The sequence below is a fragment of the Pyxicephalus adspersus genome, chromosome 6, assembly GCF_032062135.1.
Source record: "Pyxicephalus adspersus chromosome 6, UCB_Pads_2.0, whole genome shotgun sequence".
Classification (NCBI taxonomy): Eukaryota; Metazoa; Chordata; class Amphibia; order Anura; family Pyxicephalidae; genus Pyxicephalus; species Pyxicephalus adspersus.
Window position 1 is genome coordinate 62,757,538 of NC_092863.1, and position 20,169 is coordinate 62,777,706.

General features: G+C 36.7%; 1 protein-coding gene across 1 annotated transcript in view; it reads right to left on the reverse strand.

Annotated features, from left to right (window-relative positions):
• The window catches only part of SRFBP1 (serum response factor binding protein 1), a 44,196-nt gene that overhangs the window by 1,181 nt on the left and 22,846 nt on the right, over positions 1 to 20,169 (reverse strand). The window contains exons 4-7 of the mRNA XM_072416041.1: positions 15,250 to 15,321; positions 8,535 to 8,616; positions 1,934 to 2,888; positions 435 to 472 (exon numbers count right to left, since the gene is read on the reverse strand). Of these exons, the coding sequence (XP_072272142.1) occupies positions 435 to 472; positions 1,934 to 2,888; positions 8,535 to 8,616; positions 15,250 to 15,321 (1,147 nt within the window). The remainder of the gene's footprint in view (positions 1 to 434; positions 473 to 1,933; positions 2,889 to 8,534; positions 8,617 to 15,249; positions 15,322 to 20,169) is intronic.

Sequence of the window (20,169 nt, forward strand, 5' to 3'; positions counted from 1 at the left end):
ATATACATCATTGGGGATGTGATGAGTTAAAGCCAGAAGTGACATTCTTAAAATGAAGAAAGTTAGCATGGGACATTCTATAATGCACAGCAGTATCTTACATCTAAAGTGTTTACATGTTCTTCCCTTACTGGGTATAATTGGTGACCCCCATCAAGCATTAAACACATCTACCTAAATCTAGCTTAGTATTGTATACTGTATGTCAGACATAGGCTTAGTCCTTATATAAAGCTATTTTTAATTACTTTGTACTGAACCCCCCCGTACTACGTCAATTACTTTGGCAGTTTTAGAATATCATAACTGACTGTGAATTGATACCTACTATATATGTTAGATGGCTCTTTTCTCAAAAGTGAACAAATCTACAAATAATATAGGTGAATGTCCATATATAGTATACATAAAAAAGAACATATTATGTAACATACCTGCTTTCTTGTTCCTTGCTGGAGGTAATTTTGCCTCCCTGAAAATAAAATGGTATTTGTTAATATATGTAATACAATATCATTTACAAGACCTGAAGCTTATCCTTTCTTTCTCCATACTTGTAGAATCCCCCAAAAAGGGAAGAGTCCTATTTCTCTACACAATTAACAAGGGGGATCCCTTGTGTAATGGTTGGCGATCCTGCCTATTGTTATGGGTTTGGGACTAAGCTTTCATGTTTAGTTTGGATAGGTTTAGTTTTTCTAAACATAATTCATCATTTGGCAACAACTTGAGGTGGTACTTTTACATCTTATTTTTATTAGTTAACATTTCTCCTATTCTGCACATGCTGGGCCTTGTCTTGACTACTGCTATGATCGAAGCCATTGCTTGCAGAAAAAGAAATTTTGATTACTAACAAAAAGATTTATAAAACAAAAAAATGCATATGGTACAACACCACATTATGTACTTTTCAGGGAGGCCCCAATTTGATAACCTTTAAAATGCTGATGGAAACCCGCATGACCTATAAACTAGATAGAAACACTAACCAATGCATCAAATTAACTTTATATGTAATGATTGAAATATGATAACTAATACATTTTATCACATTTATCATTTTACTAATATAAATAGGGGAGTATTTTGTACAGCCTCTCTTACAGAGAGAAAGTAAAGCTTGCACCTGTGGGAGTGGAGACAAAGCAGAATCAAACTTCTACCTACAGAGGAAGTGAGAAAAGAATTCATCTGTCACCACCCACAGATCTACCTTATACTATAGTTTTAAATACATTGTCCATAACAATTAGAGAAAGGACAAAAGCATTAAAGTAATATAGAAAAACTGTATTGAATGTCTAGTAACAGTGTCAAAAAAATATGTGAAAACAAGACACAACAAAAGTGACAATAAAAAATACATTGATAAACTGGGGTGAAGCTAAATAGACTGTAACAACATTATCCCAAAGACAAACACTGCTATCACAGAATAAGTATCCCCAAAAGGATGTCTAACCTATTTTTCCTGGGTCCGTAAAAGTGAAGAACCTGGCAACTAAAAGTAACAGCCCCCTGTTACTCTTAGGAAAGATTACCAATTAATGCAGCTGCAAGTTCCATCTTTGCAGACACATGTCTCTTCTTTCTTATACTACTGAAAACAAGTAAATTTACTGTACAAAGTAAAACATTTCATTGACATTACAGGTTTTACACCTAATCACTATGCTGTTTTCATGTAACTGTGATTATATTGTCCAAACTCTACAGCTGCAAAACTCAAAATTAGGTTAAATTACCTGTAAGGTATACACCATATGAACCTTATTTATGTGACAAGTGGGTAGTCGGAACATATTATGATGTATAACAGAAATGTTTGCAATAAAAATATTTGTGAAACTGCTTTTAGGGTAAGAAAACGTGTTAACTGACCCATTCTGTAAAATAGATTTTAATTACTTTTAGTACTACGTTATCTTACCTCTTCATAATGGATTGTTTCTGTTTTGTGTGTGATAAGGAGGTACAAAAAACAGACTCTAGTTTTGCAGACTTGGGAACTGGGATCCCTTTGAGATTCTCTGTACCTCCAGGTAAAGGTTTTGTGGTTTCTGTTGGAAGTGTCTCTTTTTCGACTTTATCCGAAGAAGGATTTTTGCTTGACTTTTTTTTCTTTATTTTTCTTACTTTTCCTATAAAAAAGTCATCTTCACTGTCACTATCACTGTCCTCAAAACCAGAGCTCTGCTTATAAAACCTTTCTTCTGTGCTGTCATCAAAATATTCCTTGTCTTCTTTGTCAGAGTCCTCAATATCACTGGAGTCAGAGCCAGAGTCGTGTACAGGAGATATTTTCTTTCCAAGTTTAATATTTTTCTCAGTCTTATTTTCTAATGCTTGGTTTTCTGGGACACCTGCCACTAGTTTTCTTTGAGGTGGTACTTTGCGGACTAACACTGATGCTGGTTTCTCTGGGATACCCTCCACTGGTCTCATTTCAGCAGATACCTTGGGGACTGTGAGTGATGCTGGCTTCTCTGGGATAATTTCCATTGGTTTTATTTCTGCTGATACATTAGGGACTGTGAGTGATGCTGGTGTTTCTGGGATAATTTCTATTGGTTTTGTTTCTGCTGATACTTTAGGCAATGTATGTGAAGCTGGCTTTTGTCCATTCTGATCAACAAAAATTTTCTCGGCTGTATGATTGTCAATGACAATATCAGTCTCTTCATGTAGTGTTGCACAAGAAGGGCTGTCCAAAGTTTCGTCTTCCAGTATGGTGTCCTCTTTTATCTTATTCTGCATGGTTTCCTGCTGCATAGACGGTTTCTCTTTGTCAACCGTCACAATTTGTGGAGCTTCAGCTGTTTCTTCATTTTCAGCCTCCTGCTTTGCAGCGATTTTTCTGGCTTCTTTGAAAGCTTTGATAGCATCTAAAATTAAGTAAGGTATACAAATAAATGAAGATAAAGATTTGTACATAGCTGCAACAACCAGTCATTTTTCACTGTTCACTTTATTCATTTACAAGATATGCAGCTAAAACATTGGCCTTTACCCTTCTTACCTGTACAGCTATTAGGTGGAAACCAGTTTTTCTATTAGGGATTTTCAGGCTACGTTAAAACTGTTCCCCAGCAGAACAGACAGCTAACATACACATAATTATATGAGAGATTATTTACATTTCATAGGATCTATAAATCTGTCCTTTTAGATGTAAGATTAACATAGCCATACCAAACAGCATTCCCAACAGATATGGAGGAACAACTTCTAGAGTATGGCGATGGGTATGTCAGGAGAGACTAAGGGATCTTTGAAGGAACTAAGTACCCGTGGAGAAGGATTCTGTAATTAGTAAGTAGTTTTTGTAGGTTATTTTGCCATGTTTGTATATAAACTAGAAAGACATCTTGAGTATGTTTTTTAACAGAAAGTTTTGATCCTGGGTGGGTGGTAAAAAATTGGGCAGGGCAACACATGACAAATTTAGTGTTTCCAGCTGTTGTTGCTTTAGGAATCCAGCAACTCCATAATGATGTCAACTTTCTACCACCCCTTATTCTTCCTATTCTTTGTTCCAACATTCGAATGTCCACCCTCCTATTACCGTTTCCCCTATGATAAGGCACGGTCTTATATTTTTTGAAATGCCAAAATATGCCCTAGGTCTTATTTTTAGGGGGATGTCTTATTTTTCCATGAAGAAGACTGCAGTACACATTTATTGTTGAAAATCACTCATGTGCCATTCATTGTCCCCTTCTGATCACTCATGTGCCATGATTTGCCCCTTCTGATCACTCTGTGCCATTGATTGTCCCCTTCTGATCACTCATGTGCCATTCATTGTCCCCTTCTGATCACTCATGTGCCATTGATTGTCCCCTTTCTGATCACTCATGTGCCACTGATTGTCCCCTTTCTGATCACTCATGTGCCATTGATTGTCCCCTTTCTGATCACTACCGTATGTGCCATTGATTGTCCCCTTTCTGATCACTACCGTATGTGCCATTGATTGTCCCCTTCTGATCACTGACTCACTTTTTTTTGGCTTCCACGGCTGGGTAACAGACTCTATTAGGACAGGGATCAGCAGCTTGCTTGTCCTCTGAAGTTACTTTCAGTTTCACTCTGCACTGCAGCCAGCACCGAGGAGTCACACAGAGGCACACAGTATCAGGTATCGGAGGATGTCCTATTTGCGGGGCGTGCTTTATTTTAATTGTTTGAGCAAAAATCGGGGGGTGGCTTATTTGATGGAGATGCCTTATCATCTGGGAAACACGGTATGTCCCATTTTCCATCGTGTTTGTATTTATGCCATAACTGTCCAGTGCCCCTGTATTGTGACCCAACTTTACAAAAACAGCCGTATGGTTAATGAAAAGTGCTGGTTAAAAGGGGCTGGGAAGAACATTACTGATGACTGAGATACGTCTAGGGCCATTGGAATTACTAGGTTCTTTTCTAAAATAGTTAGGGAAGTCTAGTCTAGCTTGAATGAATACTTATTTGAAGATAAAATAAAAGTGGTTGTTTCTCCCTCTTGGGTTCAAATTCTAACGGATATGCTAGAGCCGCCCCCTGAGGTAATAAGCATATGAATAAAAAATAATGACAGAACAGCAGGGTTTTTTTTTTGTGGCAATTCAAAATTAAATATATTGTTTACAATAGTAAATCTCCATCACATTCATGTAAGTATATATTATAGATAAGGATGGTCTATCCCATTAGCATCATATGATTTCTGACCCTTTATCTAGACAGATTATTTCCTAATTCTTGAGCAAGAAGTACGGTTCCGGACCTGACGCGTTTCAGCGATAGGCTTCTTTAGGGGATGTGCTCAAGCCGTTTACAAAGATTTTCTTGTATTGTCTATATAAAGGGTCAGAAATCCCATGATGCTAATGGGATAGACAAACCTTATCTACATTATGTACTTTGATAGAGATAATATGTACTGTGAAAGAGATTCACTATTGTAAACAATATATTTGATTTTGAATTGCCGCAAAGTCACTTATTTGAAGATACCAAGGACTTTCCCTGGGGCAAGTTCATTGGATTCCTGCAAAGCGTGAAATTGTGTAAAACCAGTTTCGTGAATAAACCAAGTTTTAAATGCAACTTGTAAACCGTGCAAGCCTACCCCATATATGTGCTATTACTGTGTTTTAAGGGTATACAGAAGACATTTTTTTTCATTATATAAAAGGGTTAGCTGTGCTTACATATAATGTTAAAAATGTCAAAAGTTTTTAAATAGGTCAGATATTATTTGCAAGATGCATAGCCTGGGGCCTCTTTAAACATGGTAAGGGACATTTGCAGGCATATGGGTATCCCATATTAGGAAGAAGGCAGACTACAGTGTTTAGTGTTTAAGGGGTGAATATAGCTAAAAAAATAGAAATTGTGATGTGAAAGCTGTGCAAGATTGTAAACTCACAAGTTGGCACAGAGCTGGAACAGTCCATCCTGCAGCATGTATGTTTCTCTAACCTTTAGGCTACGTTCAGACTAGAAATGAGGTTGTAGTGTGGTTAATGCTTTCTAATGTCAGTGAAATACTGCTTCGCGGAGGATGCTTCAAGCAGCCTGTGGCAGCCCCATGGATGGGTGGAGTTGACCAAGGGGCTGCAAAGGTGCCACTTTTCTCATGCATTTGTGTATCAAAGATGAAACAAAAAAACAGTTTAAAAGGTTATAGGCAATCAAGGTAAAATGTACCTAAGTAAAGATAAAGTATTTTGCACAAAAATTGCTAGGTTTTTCTTTATAGTAGATGGAACCTGTTTGTTGTATGGTGTAAAAAAAACTCTGCCTTACCTGCTAGAAACTTTGTTTCTAGTGTGCACCAACTTCATGAGTGTGCACCAAACTTGACATAGGCAGGCAAGTGTAAATTCCTGGCATGCCTCGGCGTTGGGATAAATTTACTCACGTGTTAAAAAAAATGATTAAATAATAAAATAGGATGGAAAGGAAAGAAACTTGCACATGAGCCATAAATTAAACAACCAACCAACAACTATAAATACAAAAAAATTCCACAGGCGAATCAGTACGTGACTGGAAAAAAGTAGAGGTTATGACCGACAGGGACTAGGAGAAAACAAAATAATGAATGGAAAGAAAAATACATAAAAGAAAAAAAGATACTGAGGAAGATTGAGAAGGAAAAGGTCTTGAAAATGCCAAAAAAAGACATTTAGATTTATTACTTTAACAAATGCTTACACTTCAGAGTAAGGCCCATATATATATATATATATATATATATATATATATATATATATATATATTTAGCAAACATTTAAATCTATATATTAAAATATTTATCAATGACCTGTGTATATATATCAAACACAGCATAAAGCAGGTCAAAAACAACATGCATGTTTCATACTGTCTAGGGGGGAGTACATTTGGGGGAGTACAAAATGGAAAAGGATCTGGGGGTTCTGGTAGATCATAGATTTAATAACAGCATGCAGTATCTAAAGCAGAGATGTAAAACTCTGGCGTGGGGGCCAAATCCGGCCCCCAAAGGAATCCTAAAATTGAACTGCAGCTGGCCCGCTTCTGCATTGAAATAGCGCCGCTACTACAATTCCTGTCATCATTCGCGTCTATAGACTGGCGGGCTCTCTGCCTATGCCTGGCCCCGCCTTGGACTGTTTTATAGACACAAATAATGGCGCCATTTTTAATGAAGAGGGAGTTTCAGCGGCGGGCCACTCAAAAGATTTAGCTCCGCATTGGCCGTGTCTGGCATTTCCAGCACTTCCCCTCAGCTGTACTTTTCTTTTCCTTGCTACTCCAAGGCATGGACTTGAATGGTTGGATTTAAATAGAAAAATATTGTTATTATTATTGTATAGATTGTTTCTTAAATAACATTAGAAAAATATTTTTATGCCTCTCTTTCTATTATAAGCTTGATCCAGATTGAATGTGAAGCCAAACCTCTTTGTTTTCATAAAAAAAAAAAGGTTTTTATATCTAATGAGACGGAAACATTTCCTCAATTTTTTCAATAAATTTCAAGATTGTCCAGTTTTGGGCACCAGTTCACAAAAAGGACATTGACAGTTCAGAGACGTGCAACTAAACTAATAAAATAAATGGAGGAGAGATTAGCTGAATTGAATCTATTCTTACTTGAGAAGAGACGTTTAGGGGGAATATGATCACCCTGTATAAATATATAAATGGTCCATATAGAGAACTCTCTTCCCAATTATTCACTTTGAGATCATTACAAAAAATAAGGGGACACTCTTTGCGTCTGGAGGCAAAGAAGTTTAAGCTCCGGATAAGGAAGGGATTCTTCACTGTAAGGTCTGTGAAAATGTGGAAAAGGCTCACTCGGGAAGTAGTTTCAGCAACTACTATAAATTGCTTTAAGAAAAACCTGGATGCTTTTCTAGAAGCACAGAATATAACTGGGTAATAAAGATTTAAAGTAAAGATAACAGACTAATGATCCAGGGAACATCCGATTGCCTCATGGAATTAGGAAGGAATCCTTTTGCCCTGTTGGAGCAAATTGTAGCAGGGTTTTATGCCTTTCTCTGGAACAACTTTGTCTATTGGGTTTATATCTTGGATTTATTTCCCTTGTGGTTGAACTAGATAGACTCATGTCTTTTTTTCAACCTGACTATGTAAAATCAATAGCAAACACACAAAGTGGAATGATTTAGTTGTGCTAACAATTGTCAAGCTACATTTGTTTTTTAAGGTTTGGATAGAGCAGGGAGCCCTAACAGAAGTACTAGCCCATTTACACCCTATCCAAAAATAAAAAAAATGTTTGGGTTGACAAACACTTTAACATTATCTTAACAGTTGGTTTGAGGACCTGCTTGCTTGGTAATGGGAACACGGTTTAATAAAGAATGGTGTATCATAACCACTTGCCAATAAATACTTTTTTGCTGCTCCTGCCTCTAAGCAACTATTTCATGAACTTGACTACATGAATACATGGCATTTCCTGGAGAAAGTTTCCTAATAATGACAGGAGTGGCCATACATCTGTAATGTGTGTTCAATATGGGTACCAGTACTAGCCTTGGAAATAATCCTTTCAGAACTGTAACTGTACAGACACCTGTAGCAATTCTCCTGCCTTCTGTATATAGCAGTATTTGCAGTATATGACTTCTTATCTCATTAAAAATACCTAACCACTGTGTCTTTGCACTCATTTGCTTCAATTCACAAGGTTTTACCATCAGGATATGTTATTTTCAACCATGCGACTAAATGTTTTAAATTTAGAAAATCTAACCTGCAAAATAATTGTAATTTTTGAAAATATATGTTCCCTTATTCCAAAGTGTTGGATCTGTGAATTGTGTGCATGGCATCAGAGGAATGGTCTAGTGATGTGAATCATGTCCATCTTGAATTAAATATTACTTTGCACAAATTATCAATATTTACATATTATCAATAAAAGTCTTCATCAATTTCTGCAGAAATGTGAGCAATGTTATATCATGCACTAGTAACTTCAAGTCGTGATTCCAAAGACTTCATATACCATCTCTTACCTTTTATTGCAGATATTTTCTGCTTCAATAGTGGCTGTGTGGCTAGCCTTGCTATTGCCCGAGTTTCGACCGTGCTGTTTGGCTGCAATAAGAAAAAAACAGATTATTAACAACATAGAGCACTAAAAGGGTTTTGATCTATTGGGGAGGAAACCTAAATGCTTGAAAAGGTTGGGGAGGGGGTTCGGGGGATTTCTCCCACTTTCCCTACTGACTGTTCACCTTCTGTGAAATATGAACTCTTGCAGTGCCTTTTGTCCAGGCAGGTAACGCTTCATACGGTCAGAGATCTGTCAGTTTTCTCCTAAGAAGAAGCAAGCCAGCAAGTATGTGTACTTAGAAGCCAAAGAAGTTCTCAACTAGTAGAAAGGCAAATCAGAGGAAGAAAATGTTTCCCATTTTATCCACATGGAAAACAGCTTTACCTTGCTCAGCACTGTGAAAGGCACCAAGGAGCTCATGTCAAATAAGCTAAGCATTGTTTTACAATTTATTGTATGCTAATGTAATGTAAAACACATGTGAAAAAGGCCTACACTAAACACTGCCTTTAATTTTACTTACTAACACATAAAAAACAAGGTGTAGGCATAGAGCGTTAGCACTGATCCATACAGAGTTCCACTTACAATAAGCTGCTATATATTTTTTTTAATACAGCACAAAGGACTATATTTTATACTGCATAACATACCACAATAGCTTAACTGAAATAAAAGCACAATAAAACTGGCTGTGGCCCTTTTCATTGTTTTTTTAATATCACAACATATACAACCATATAAACATGCCAATTTGAAAAAGCAAGCCAAATAGGTAACAGTAACATAAACATATTAATTACAACTCAATTTTTAAACATCACACTTTTCCTTTCTATATTTAAAGTGACACACCTACATTTGAGAGTGATATAAAGAAAAGTGAAGGACAGTGATAGAAGACAATGAAGGTAAAATGAACAGGATGACACCTGCAGTGTCTATTTATCCCTTTTTCTAAGTTGGGCAGAGTCCAAAAGCATGGGTCACTGTGTGCAGTATCCACAAGGATCCTAGATCAGATGATTGGAGTGTAGGAAAGGGAGGAGAGACAGAACACATGGCTGCCAAAATTCCAATTTAAATACTTCTGTTTCCCTCCTTTCAATGTATGTGAAATCACATTACACTAAATAGTAGTAAAGAGCTGTGAGTAACCCAGGTGTTTGTGACATAGTGTGGTGATAAATCACAAGCTCCTTTGATGTCATGTTTTTATAACCAAACACATCAGGCAATATATTATAATCAAATGCATAATATTGTGTAGGTTCTCCTGTTGCTACTAACACTGCACTATTAGCCAGTATTAAGTTTTTTTCCAGCAATTTGTAATTCATTAGCTTTTCTGTGGGATGGAAACACATGGGCTAGCCTTTGCTCCCCAAAGTAGTGAGATCTAGGTACCAATGATCCTGCTAGTAGCTGTCTTTGGACTAATCTTGGTGGGTACCGAACACTGCATATTAGGAATACCACAAATGATCTGCTATTTTGGGGATGCAACAATATGACCCTTGTCAAAGTAGCTCAGATGCCTTTTTTTCAAGCTTCCCACATATCACCTACAAGAACTGACTGTTCACTTGCTGCTAATAGTCATGGAAAACAGATAATTCATGCCACCTGTTAGTAGTTTTACTGTTTTGTATTATCATTGTAAATTTTGTAGTGTTTCTTCTATTTAAACTCTTCTTGATATTAGACTCTGTCAGCAATTAATCTGTGGACTGTTTATTGTGTAAAATTCTTTCTTTTACAGAAGAATACTCCACATTGAATCTACTTCTTTTTTAAGTGAAATAAAATATTTTTTTTTTGTGCAATGGCAAAGCAAATTTGAGTATGAGGACCCCAAGAAGAAACAGACAAAATACATTTAGATTTAAAATAAAATTGAACTACCTATTACAACCTCACAGTAAATCATTGATTGTCTACTTTATTATGTCATCTGATCCACTCCCTGCAATCAATCCACTCCTATTGACTAAATGGTTTGATTTGTTTTGACTTGGAAAATACAGTTTTGCCAGACAATACAACCCTCTGTCTTGGTCAGTCACACAAGCGGCTCTTTCAGTGTGTAGTACACAATTCTGTTGCCACTGCTTTTCAAACCCAATACACAAACCTGACAGATCCAGTAAATAAACATGAGGCAATGTCTTCTGACTGCTGCAAAAGAGCAGCATTCTGTGCCCCGCTCCAATACGCCAACACATTACAGATAAACAGAACAGTAATGGAACGTTGAATGTACAATCTGTGATATGTTCACCTACGACCAGTAACCCATCATTCAGTAACTCTGCAGCTGTGCATAAAAGAGGTAAAGATTTTCTAATGTACCCCTTATGGTAACCTTAGAAGTACTTTCCGTGCAAATGTTTACTAAAAATACCACTTAAAGCTGAGTATTTACAATTGGAGTAGTGTCAATTACTGGTAATTGTCAATAGCGGACCACTTCTGACTGGCACGAGATTTTCTTTCTATATAGTTGGCTGTATTTTTTCAAATCCAATTTAATAAAAAAAATTAAAGAAAGTTACATTATTGGCCTAAAATAACATAAGCCTGCACACACAAACATATACACAGCTTTAGTAAAATCACTAGGTTTGCAGTTATCCAACATCAACGCTACTTCGGATGCCTTGCCAGTAAAACACTGAACAGGTGGAGAAGGATAATGACCAAAGTTATCAAACTGCAATCACACAAATACTAAAATCAGTAGCTGTGTCTTTTGCAAGTAAGACATTACCCGAAAATTGTAGGGATAAAAATACGCTATTGGGATTTGTTGTACAAAATAAGCATCTTTTTTACACAAAAATGTACTTAAATTTGAAGGGCATGGCCAGCTGTCCATGATAATGTTAAAACACAATCCATCTCTCATTTGTTTTTATTTAATCAAAGCCAGCCAAGAGATATAATCAGGCCTGAAAAACAATGCATGATGAAGTAATAAAAGTTATGTATTACCAACATATGCTACAGTACATCTAGAGACACTGAAGCTGTGAAGTTGGCATAAATCACAAATCCAAATAGGCCAATAAACCAAAGACAATCTCCTGCTTCTAAACAATCAACAGGAAACCACCTTAAGGAAATGATGATCCTGCAGCATACACTGGTGGGAGTTCTGGAAGATGAATGTAAAGATGACAAATGTATAGATCACAAGTAGTGTGCTAGAGATACAATAACTGCTACCAAGGCTTCACCATTTGTGAGGTCAACAGAAGTAACTAAAAATGAATGAACAACATTTTTTTTGGAAACTGATTTAAATAGGGATAACTATTGTTCCTAAAAGATGAATATTATTGATGTTTTTAAAAACCATATAGGATAAAATATGTAATTATTAGATTACACTCAAAAGGAATATTTAATTTATAGGTTCCAAGGTTCTGAAGGTCACGTTTCTCATGGTGGTGTTTTTGTGTGGGTGCTGAACAAACTCTGCCACGTTATGGGATAATTGGACCTATACCCCACCCTTAAAAAGATGGGCATAGTAATTTACAGAAAACTTCCCAATTCCCACATCCTTCATCATTGGACCTTTGGGAAGGGAAAGTAAATGTTTGTATCATTGTTAGCTGGACGCTAATGGCTAACTGTGGTAACTGATCTGACACATTTTCTGTTCATGGCACTTCCTTTGAACCTTTTACATTATGAGTTGGTACCCATATTTTTATTTCTTCAGTTTACTCTGGTACTAGCTAGTATGATGGTAGCTGTTATGCTTGCTGAGATGTAGTGTTATACAGCAGGAGAATAAAAAGTCAGATGATGGGGATTCTAGATAAGTTCAGACAAGAAGTTAATAAACTGCAGCATTTACTGCTCTCAGGTGCCTACTGGCACAAACGGCAACACAACTGCAAACAAACGCTTTTTTTAGACTGAGCTTTTCTGTATGGATTGATAGAAATCTGTTGCTACCTGACACCCTTTCAGTAGAAGGAGACTATTTCTTCTCCAAAATATGGCTCAAGATTTTTACCTGCTATAATAACCTGCAGCTTCCCATTCAAACCTTTTTTTTCTTCAGGCCATATAAAACATAGATCCTAACGCCACAAACCAAAACTCAATGTGGCCATAAATACATTACAAGTGACATCAACTATAGTTTTTCTCGCACTTTTTGTAAGTGGAATATTTTCATTTACCAAATACTGTCAGAGAGAATAATAAAAGACGGAAAGTTGAGACATTACCCACTTCTCAAAATTCCAGAAGAAATGAGAAACAGATTCCACAGCAGGAAACATCCTGAACTCAAAATATAAAAACATAAGCAATATTTATACTTTGTTTTAAAATTTGAAATAAAATCTCCTTTGTCTCCTCCTCAAACACCTACAACTGTTTTTCATCTCCCTCTCTCTTTCCTTTTTTCTCCAAGAAGACAGTGAAAATGGACTGTGTGTAGCTGAATAATTGTGTTATTAAAATTTTAATTAAAATCACAGTTTCAGATTTTTTACAGAGCACCAATCTAGGATGGATTTCTTATACTGTAATACTGGCCGTACAAGCTATTCTTTAGAGAAGTAAGAAGCAAAAGGTAAGGGACTGCTAGCTTTATTTTGAATGAGAATTATGCAGTGTGTGAATATACTGATAATCATTGTCTTTTCATTACTGTGAGATATTTATCTAGCAAACTCTAACTTTTCATGATCTTTTTAATACTGTAATCTACAGATAATATAGTATTTAACATTTAAAATATCAATTTAATGGAATTGCAGCCCTAAACTGACAATGTCTACCTGCTGGCTGGATCAGAACCAACCTGACCTGAATGACAACCGGTATCCAGAGCAACCCTCCCTGCAAAGTTTCAGCTACTGGCTCCCAAAGAAGGGATGTACAACATACACATTTTACATGTTGTTAGTACCATAGCATGTTCCTGGCCACTGGCTGTGACTAGGGAGACTCATGTGGTCTTTAAATGGTAAAAATTACAGATGAAGCAAGCTGGGATGTCTGGTACATAGACCGGTTGGTACGCTGAACAGAACAAGAAGATATATAATGGCATTCAGCAGGTAAAGCCTGACTAAAATGTGGGAATACAGTCACTGTTAAATTATATAGTATTTACAAATGAGTATACATGCTTTATGCAGAATGAGTCATTTCAAGTGAAGATTATGTATAGTGCTATAGCTGCTCTGGGCTCTCTGGGACAGTAACAGTTACCTCCAATCAGAAGTTAAATGACCATAAATTACAGAGTCATTACATTGCCTACACAGACCTTCTACGTGGCTATCTTTAAGCATGTCTCTTGCAGCTTGTTTGAACATGTAACAAAGAACAAGTGCATTTAAGGTTATGTTATTTCTTCTTCCCAGGAATGTAAAAATGGTTGGCATTTTAAACTATGCATTTCAACCTGAGATTCCGATATAAACTGCATGCCAGGCAAGCAATAAAATAATCATAGTCACATTGTAATAGATTCAGGGAAAAGTCTGGTCTTTTAGAAGAGCAGGATATTGTTTTAAAATGAAATGTCACAAAACACAGCCAGTTAACACTATTTTCTTTTCTTGTTTTTGGAGAGCACCTAATATGTTTACGGTCTGATACCCAAAAAATAGAGATATTGCCTGGTGTGCCATGGTGGCAGCGCTATGACAGAAGAAATTGGTATATTTTGGCAGAGCACAGAAGGATTTTATCACAGCCTAAATTATAAAAAAAATGAAATGTGTCACTTTCCCCTCTCAGGCCTGAAAACTGCAGTGTGCTATACTCCAGATGCTATCCCATAACAGAAGGGTATATGAAGGTGATCTTCACTAATTGGGATTTTCATGCGTCAGTAAAAATTAAAATGTTAGTTTATATCTACAATAATAGAGTTTTACCTTTATAAATAATTAAGGAAGGCACAGGAAAGCTTTGCTATTTACAGAGGTCAGCATAATATTATCAATGTCATTGTGCTCATCCTGGACATATTCAATGTTGGACTTTAAATTATTTGGTCTTAATGAATACAAGAATGTTTACAAGTGTACTTACTTCCTTTCCATGTATACAAATATTGGTTCAGGGACCCAAGCATGGCCTGTAAGTTAATCTTCCTGGGAAGAACACCCAAGGATGATGTAAACTATCACAGTAATTGAGGAGGAGAGAGTGGGAAAACTGCAACGTACAATAAAGGAAGTTTTGCATAACGTTTTAACTGAAGAAATTGGTAAATATAAATCTCACACAGATAATTCCAGATCAACCATGAGAAAATGAAAGCAAATACAATCAACATTATGTCACACAGGTGACAATGGAAATAAATGGTATTAACGTTAAAGGTAAACCTGTGCAATTGTGAAAAAAAGGTTCAGCCATATATTACTATATATGCTAAAGAACCTGGCCCACAGGGATTACAACCTAAAAACCTACAAATGACCCATGTGTAATTTAGGTGTGTGTGATTGGAGCTCTGTTTTAAAATAATACAAACATGGGCAGCACAGATGACTCATTGGCTGGAATTCTTGTCTAAGGAGTGGGGTTTGTTCTTCCCACCTTCAAGTGGGTTTACTACAGGCAATCTAGTTACAGCTACACCTCCAAAAACTTACAGTAAGGCTATTTAAGGTAGAAAATGTATGTACCTTTTTGCACACTTTTTCAAAGTTAATTTCTTTCTGTAGAGCAGATTTTGTGACGTCATCAGGTCTCAGTTTCTGTAAATAGAAATAAAAGGAAAAAAAATTAGCTGATAAGGAACAAAAAAACAAAACACTGTGACACTTCCATAGCTCCCAGCCCAACCCTGATAGCTATTTATAAAGACAGGATAGAAAGCTAAGCATGTCTGTGCTTCACCATAATATTTGCTCTCGCCAGACAATAGTATGGCTGGACTGGCAGGAAGGGGTAAGCCAGACTCCTTAACTCTAATCACAATTCAAAGAAATCTACATACTGAACTTGACTTGATGTGTAGGGACTAAAACTAGATACAGTTTTATTTACCATTATGTCTATATATATATACACATACATACATAGATACACGCACTACACAGCATCCAATCACATAGCAATTATTAAGGCACACAGAAATTGTCAGCTGAAGCTCATGCCAAGCATCAGAATGAGGAAGAAAGGTGGATTAGGTGACATGGATGTAGCATGGATGTTCGTGTCAGACAGGCTGGGAGTTTCATGCAAACCACCCTTAGGGTTTACAGAGAATGGTCTAAAAAAAGGAAACTGTCCGGTGCACAGGAGTTTTCTAGGTAAAAATGCTTTGTTGATACCAAAGGTCAGAGAATAGCCAGGCTGGTTTGAGCTATTAGAATGGCAACAATATTTCTAATAACCACTCATTACAACGGTGTCCCTGAATACACAACAGATCCAGCCTTGAAGCAGATGGGCTACAGCAGTAGGAGACAACACCGAGTGTCACATCTGTCATTTAAGGACAAGTACCTGAGGCTACAATTCACACGGGTACACCAAAATTGAACAAGAGAAGACTAAAAGAAGCATCTACTGGTCTGATTTCTGCTGCAACATTTGAAGAATATGTTTTCAAATTTGGAATCAACAACATAAAATTATAGATTCATCCTGCCTTGTATCAATTGTTTGGGCGGGTGGTGTAATGGCGTAAGGGATATTTTCTTGGAACATTTTGTGCCCCTTAGCACCAACTGAGCATAGTGTAAATACCAGTCCATCATAGTATTTATGAGGACTATGCCCATTATTTTATGACTGCAGTGTACCCATTCACTGATGGCTACTTCCAGCAGGATAACATGCCATGACACAAAGCTCAGATCATCTAAAAGTCGTTTCTTGAACATAACAATGAATTTACTGTACTCAAATGGTCTACATAGTCACCATGTATGGAACAGGGGAATCACATCATGGAAGTGTAGCAAACATACTTGCAGCCACTGCTTGATGCAATTATGTCAATATGAACCAGTCTTTGAGTAATGTTTTTTTTTTTTTAGAACTTTGTTGAATCTATGCCACAAAGAAACAGAAACCTACTAAACTTAAATGTGGGAAATTATACACAGCTAACTCTGTGTGGCTGGTTTAGGGGGTTAGAAGATTTACAGTTAACAGTCCACTCAAAAAAATAAGAATAAGTAAAATAGGTAGTCAGATATCTAAGCAACTCTTCCACTACCCACTGCACATTACTGGACTTTAGGGATTAAAAAAAATACAAAATATGATCTGTACAGTTTGTAAAAAATACAAGTCAACAAATCTGCAGAGTCCATATGCGTGAAAAGAATTAGAGTGCCACTCAATATCTAAAAATTCAAGCCTTCAGGAAAACGCTGCTGCTAAAAATACAGTTTAAAGAATGACATCAAATTCTGTGCAAAGATTAAACACAAACCAGATGACCCTGAACCTACTTATTTCTAGATGCAAGCAAATGGGATAGTTTTCCCAATCTGCTATTATATACCACAAGCTGACATGGTAAGCTAAAATAGAACTGTCCTCTCTAATTATCTGAACAGTAGCTGGACAGGCGTTGGTACAGGAGTAACATCTGTTTTTTCTTCAATGTCCCACAAAATGCAGACTGCACGGTAAAATACTGACTCTCATCCCATCTTTAGGAGTTCTCTACTATGGTAAGGAGCTAAAAACATGGATAAACAGGAAATTGGGAATGCCTAGAGAATTATTCACAAAAATATAGGAGACCAAATCAACCGGTAACTGATTAGGCAGATAACTCCAATGACACATTAGAAGGCAGACTGTAAGGTACAGATGTGGAGAACAGAAAATCCTGCACAGGATTCCTCTATGTAGTCACACAGCAGCTCCATTTTTTTTTGGGATGGCACAAAACCACGTATATAGAACTTATTTATATTGCCATCAGTTGGGTAAGAGCTGGGCATAGCAGGACAGGATTCAAACTGCTGTAGGTGGTTGGGAAACAGGACCATCAATATTATCAAACAGCACCATTTGTCTTTAAAGGTGAGAATTGAGCTATCTTAAAGAAAAACAGCTGAAGGCACTAAAAGAAAAATGTGTGGAACTTAATTATCTAAAATGTAGTCAGCGATTTATTGCTTTTTGAAAGGTTGGAGCAAGCTCTAGCTTGTATTTTCTCTGCAGTTTTCTGGGCTACCTCTCCCTGCAGCCCTAAATTATTATTATGTGAACATGCATGTCCAATATGTGCAGATCTACAAGGAAGAACAGATCAGATTCCTTGTGTTAGTCCTTGGGAAGTGAAACTGGCTTGGAGGTTCTCCACCTAAAATGGAAAAATTGGGCAGTTACTGAGTATTTGAGCTTGTGTCATTAACAGTCTTAGGGCTTTGTTGATGAGCTTGCTTTTGACATCCTTTCGACATGATGAGAGCAATAACAATTCAATGGCTGGTGCATGTGACTTGCAGATGATCTCCTCTTGAACAGCTTCAGCATCCCTTTTGATTTGTATGGGTAAGGGGGTGAAACAGGTCTGACAAAAAACAAAAGCCTGTAGTCACTGGCCCTTTTCTATTATCTATATAGGCATTTGTTAATATAATACTAACAATACACTAAGTCAGATAAATATGAAACACTAGTAGTTTTTTCATCAAACTAACAAGTGAAGCTTTAGGCTCCCTTTCACTATTTCTTCTAGATTGTTGTAAAATATTTAAAAACTAAAGCTGACACAAAGAACTAAATGAGAAGAGTGACCCTTATGAAATGTTTTGTCAATTATTTCAATAATCAGACATACCAAACCTGATCTGTTCCCCCTTTGGATAACACAAAAGTGCTCAGGGAATTCAGATTTATGTAGTAACATGTTTATTGCATAGAATAATAACTGTACAGAGAAAGGTGTTTTTTCCAAGCAGAAAATATTTTGATAAAATTGACCCAAAACTAATATAACTTTCTTGAAAAATAGCTAGTAAAGATGGTCACAGGCATTAAAAGGGAAGAAAAATCCAAAATGTTGATATATCACCAAAACAGAAATGGAGGGGAAATCTTCAAATGGGGACAATTATTATGGTGACAATTGTCTACGAGAATTTCCAGTAAGGAATTTTAATTTCACTTCCTAGTGGTTCTGTGGGACAGGAAGTGAAGAAAAACCTGGATGCTCTAGATTAATGAACTTTACATTACAACTTTTAACGGTAGAAAACTTATTTATAAAAGATAGTGGGTATCACTAGAATATTTGGGTTTATTTATAATCGATCCACTACAATGAATCTGGCCCCTGACATTACCATTAAACTCAAAAAACCATGCAAAGCCTTATTTGAGTTAGTCTTATTGAACTAGAATCCCTTAATGTTTAAATTGTGATTCTTCAATCTGGTAATCCATAGCAAGAAGTTAGAACTTACTTGCAAGAGTCAAACCAGTAAAAGATGGATTTCTTTTGGATGCTGTGCATTACTGCACTTGAATGTGAAAACTTTTCAGCAAGTTTTGGTAAGTAATTAGTCAAAACGGAAATGGTAGGTAAATGAAAATGAGTAGCAAGAGAAGCTTTGCCTTCAGTGTACGAATGCACTTTTGATTCAATCCAAGTTTTAAAATGTCCAAATCCACAGAAAAAAATAAAATATAAACTACTGCCTGCAAGATGTAGATTTCAGTACAATTTGAAAAATACTAAATCTCTGAAAGCTCCAAAACAATATATTTGTTTCCAAAGCCGTGAAGGCTTCTGCAGCTGATTAGCCTAAAACTTGAAACTTTACAGCTACGTGCTTCCAGATGAGAAGATCGATTTAGCGGTACTCATCTAAGATGAAGTTAGATAAGATGAAACTTCCCAAGACATTCTTCTCTTGAAGTCCCATTTCCTCTACCGTAATGATTGCACACTTGGAAAAGAGAAATACTCACAGACCACTGGTTCTGCCAAACCACAATTGTGTAATATGCTCCATGGATAACTTTTAGTAAACAAAATGTTCTTCTGGCTTTAACCCAGTGGTCAGAAATCCATCCCATAACTGATCCAAAACAATAAAACAGACTGGATTTTATGTGTTTCCCTGCCTTCCCTGTGTCTCATTAAACGTCTCTTTACGAGAAGGTGTATGCTCTATTCTAATCGAAAGATGAACCCATGTTTCACTCATTTGCACATAGGTAGCCCCTATATTACAATATATCTGTACAACGTGCTGTTTTTGTTTATCTATTGGCAGGGTAAAAAGGTGGAAAAACCAACCAAGCAGTCAGAAGCAAATGCCGTTTCCAAGAACTGTGCCGCAACTGTGTTCCCAACCACTCCCATACGGTTGCCTGTTAACACTCCTGGTTGGGAGTGCGGCTGAGCATGAAGTACAATGCTGTGGTTTACCGCAAGTCTGAAAGTCCTAAGTGGATGGAAATCTGTACAAAGTGAAGGGCTCTCCCCTATTAGACAGCTGTTTCTACAATCTTTTCAGCAGGGATGCAAACCTGACAGAGGCTCTAATTGTTAGTTAAAATTTGTTTGCTTCTGTGATTGAGAAACAGCTAACATACAGTGCAAACTTTAAATAGTATTTAGACTG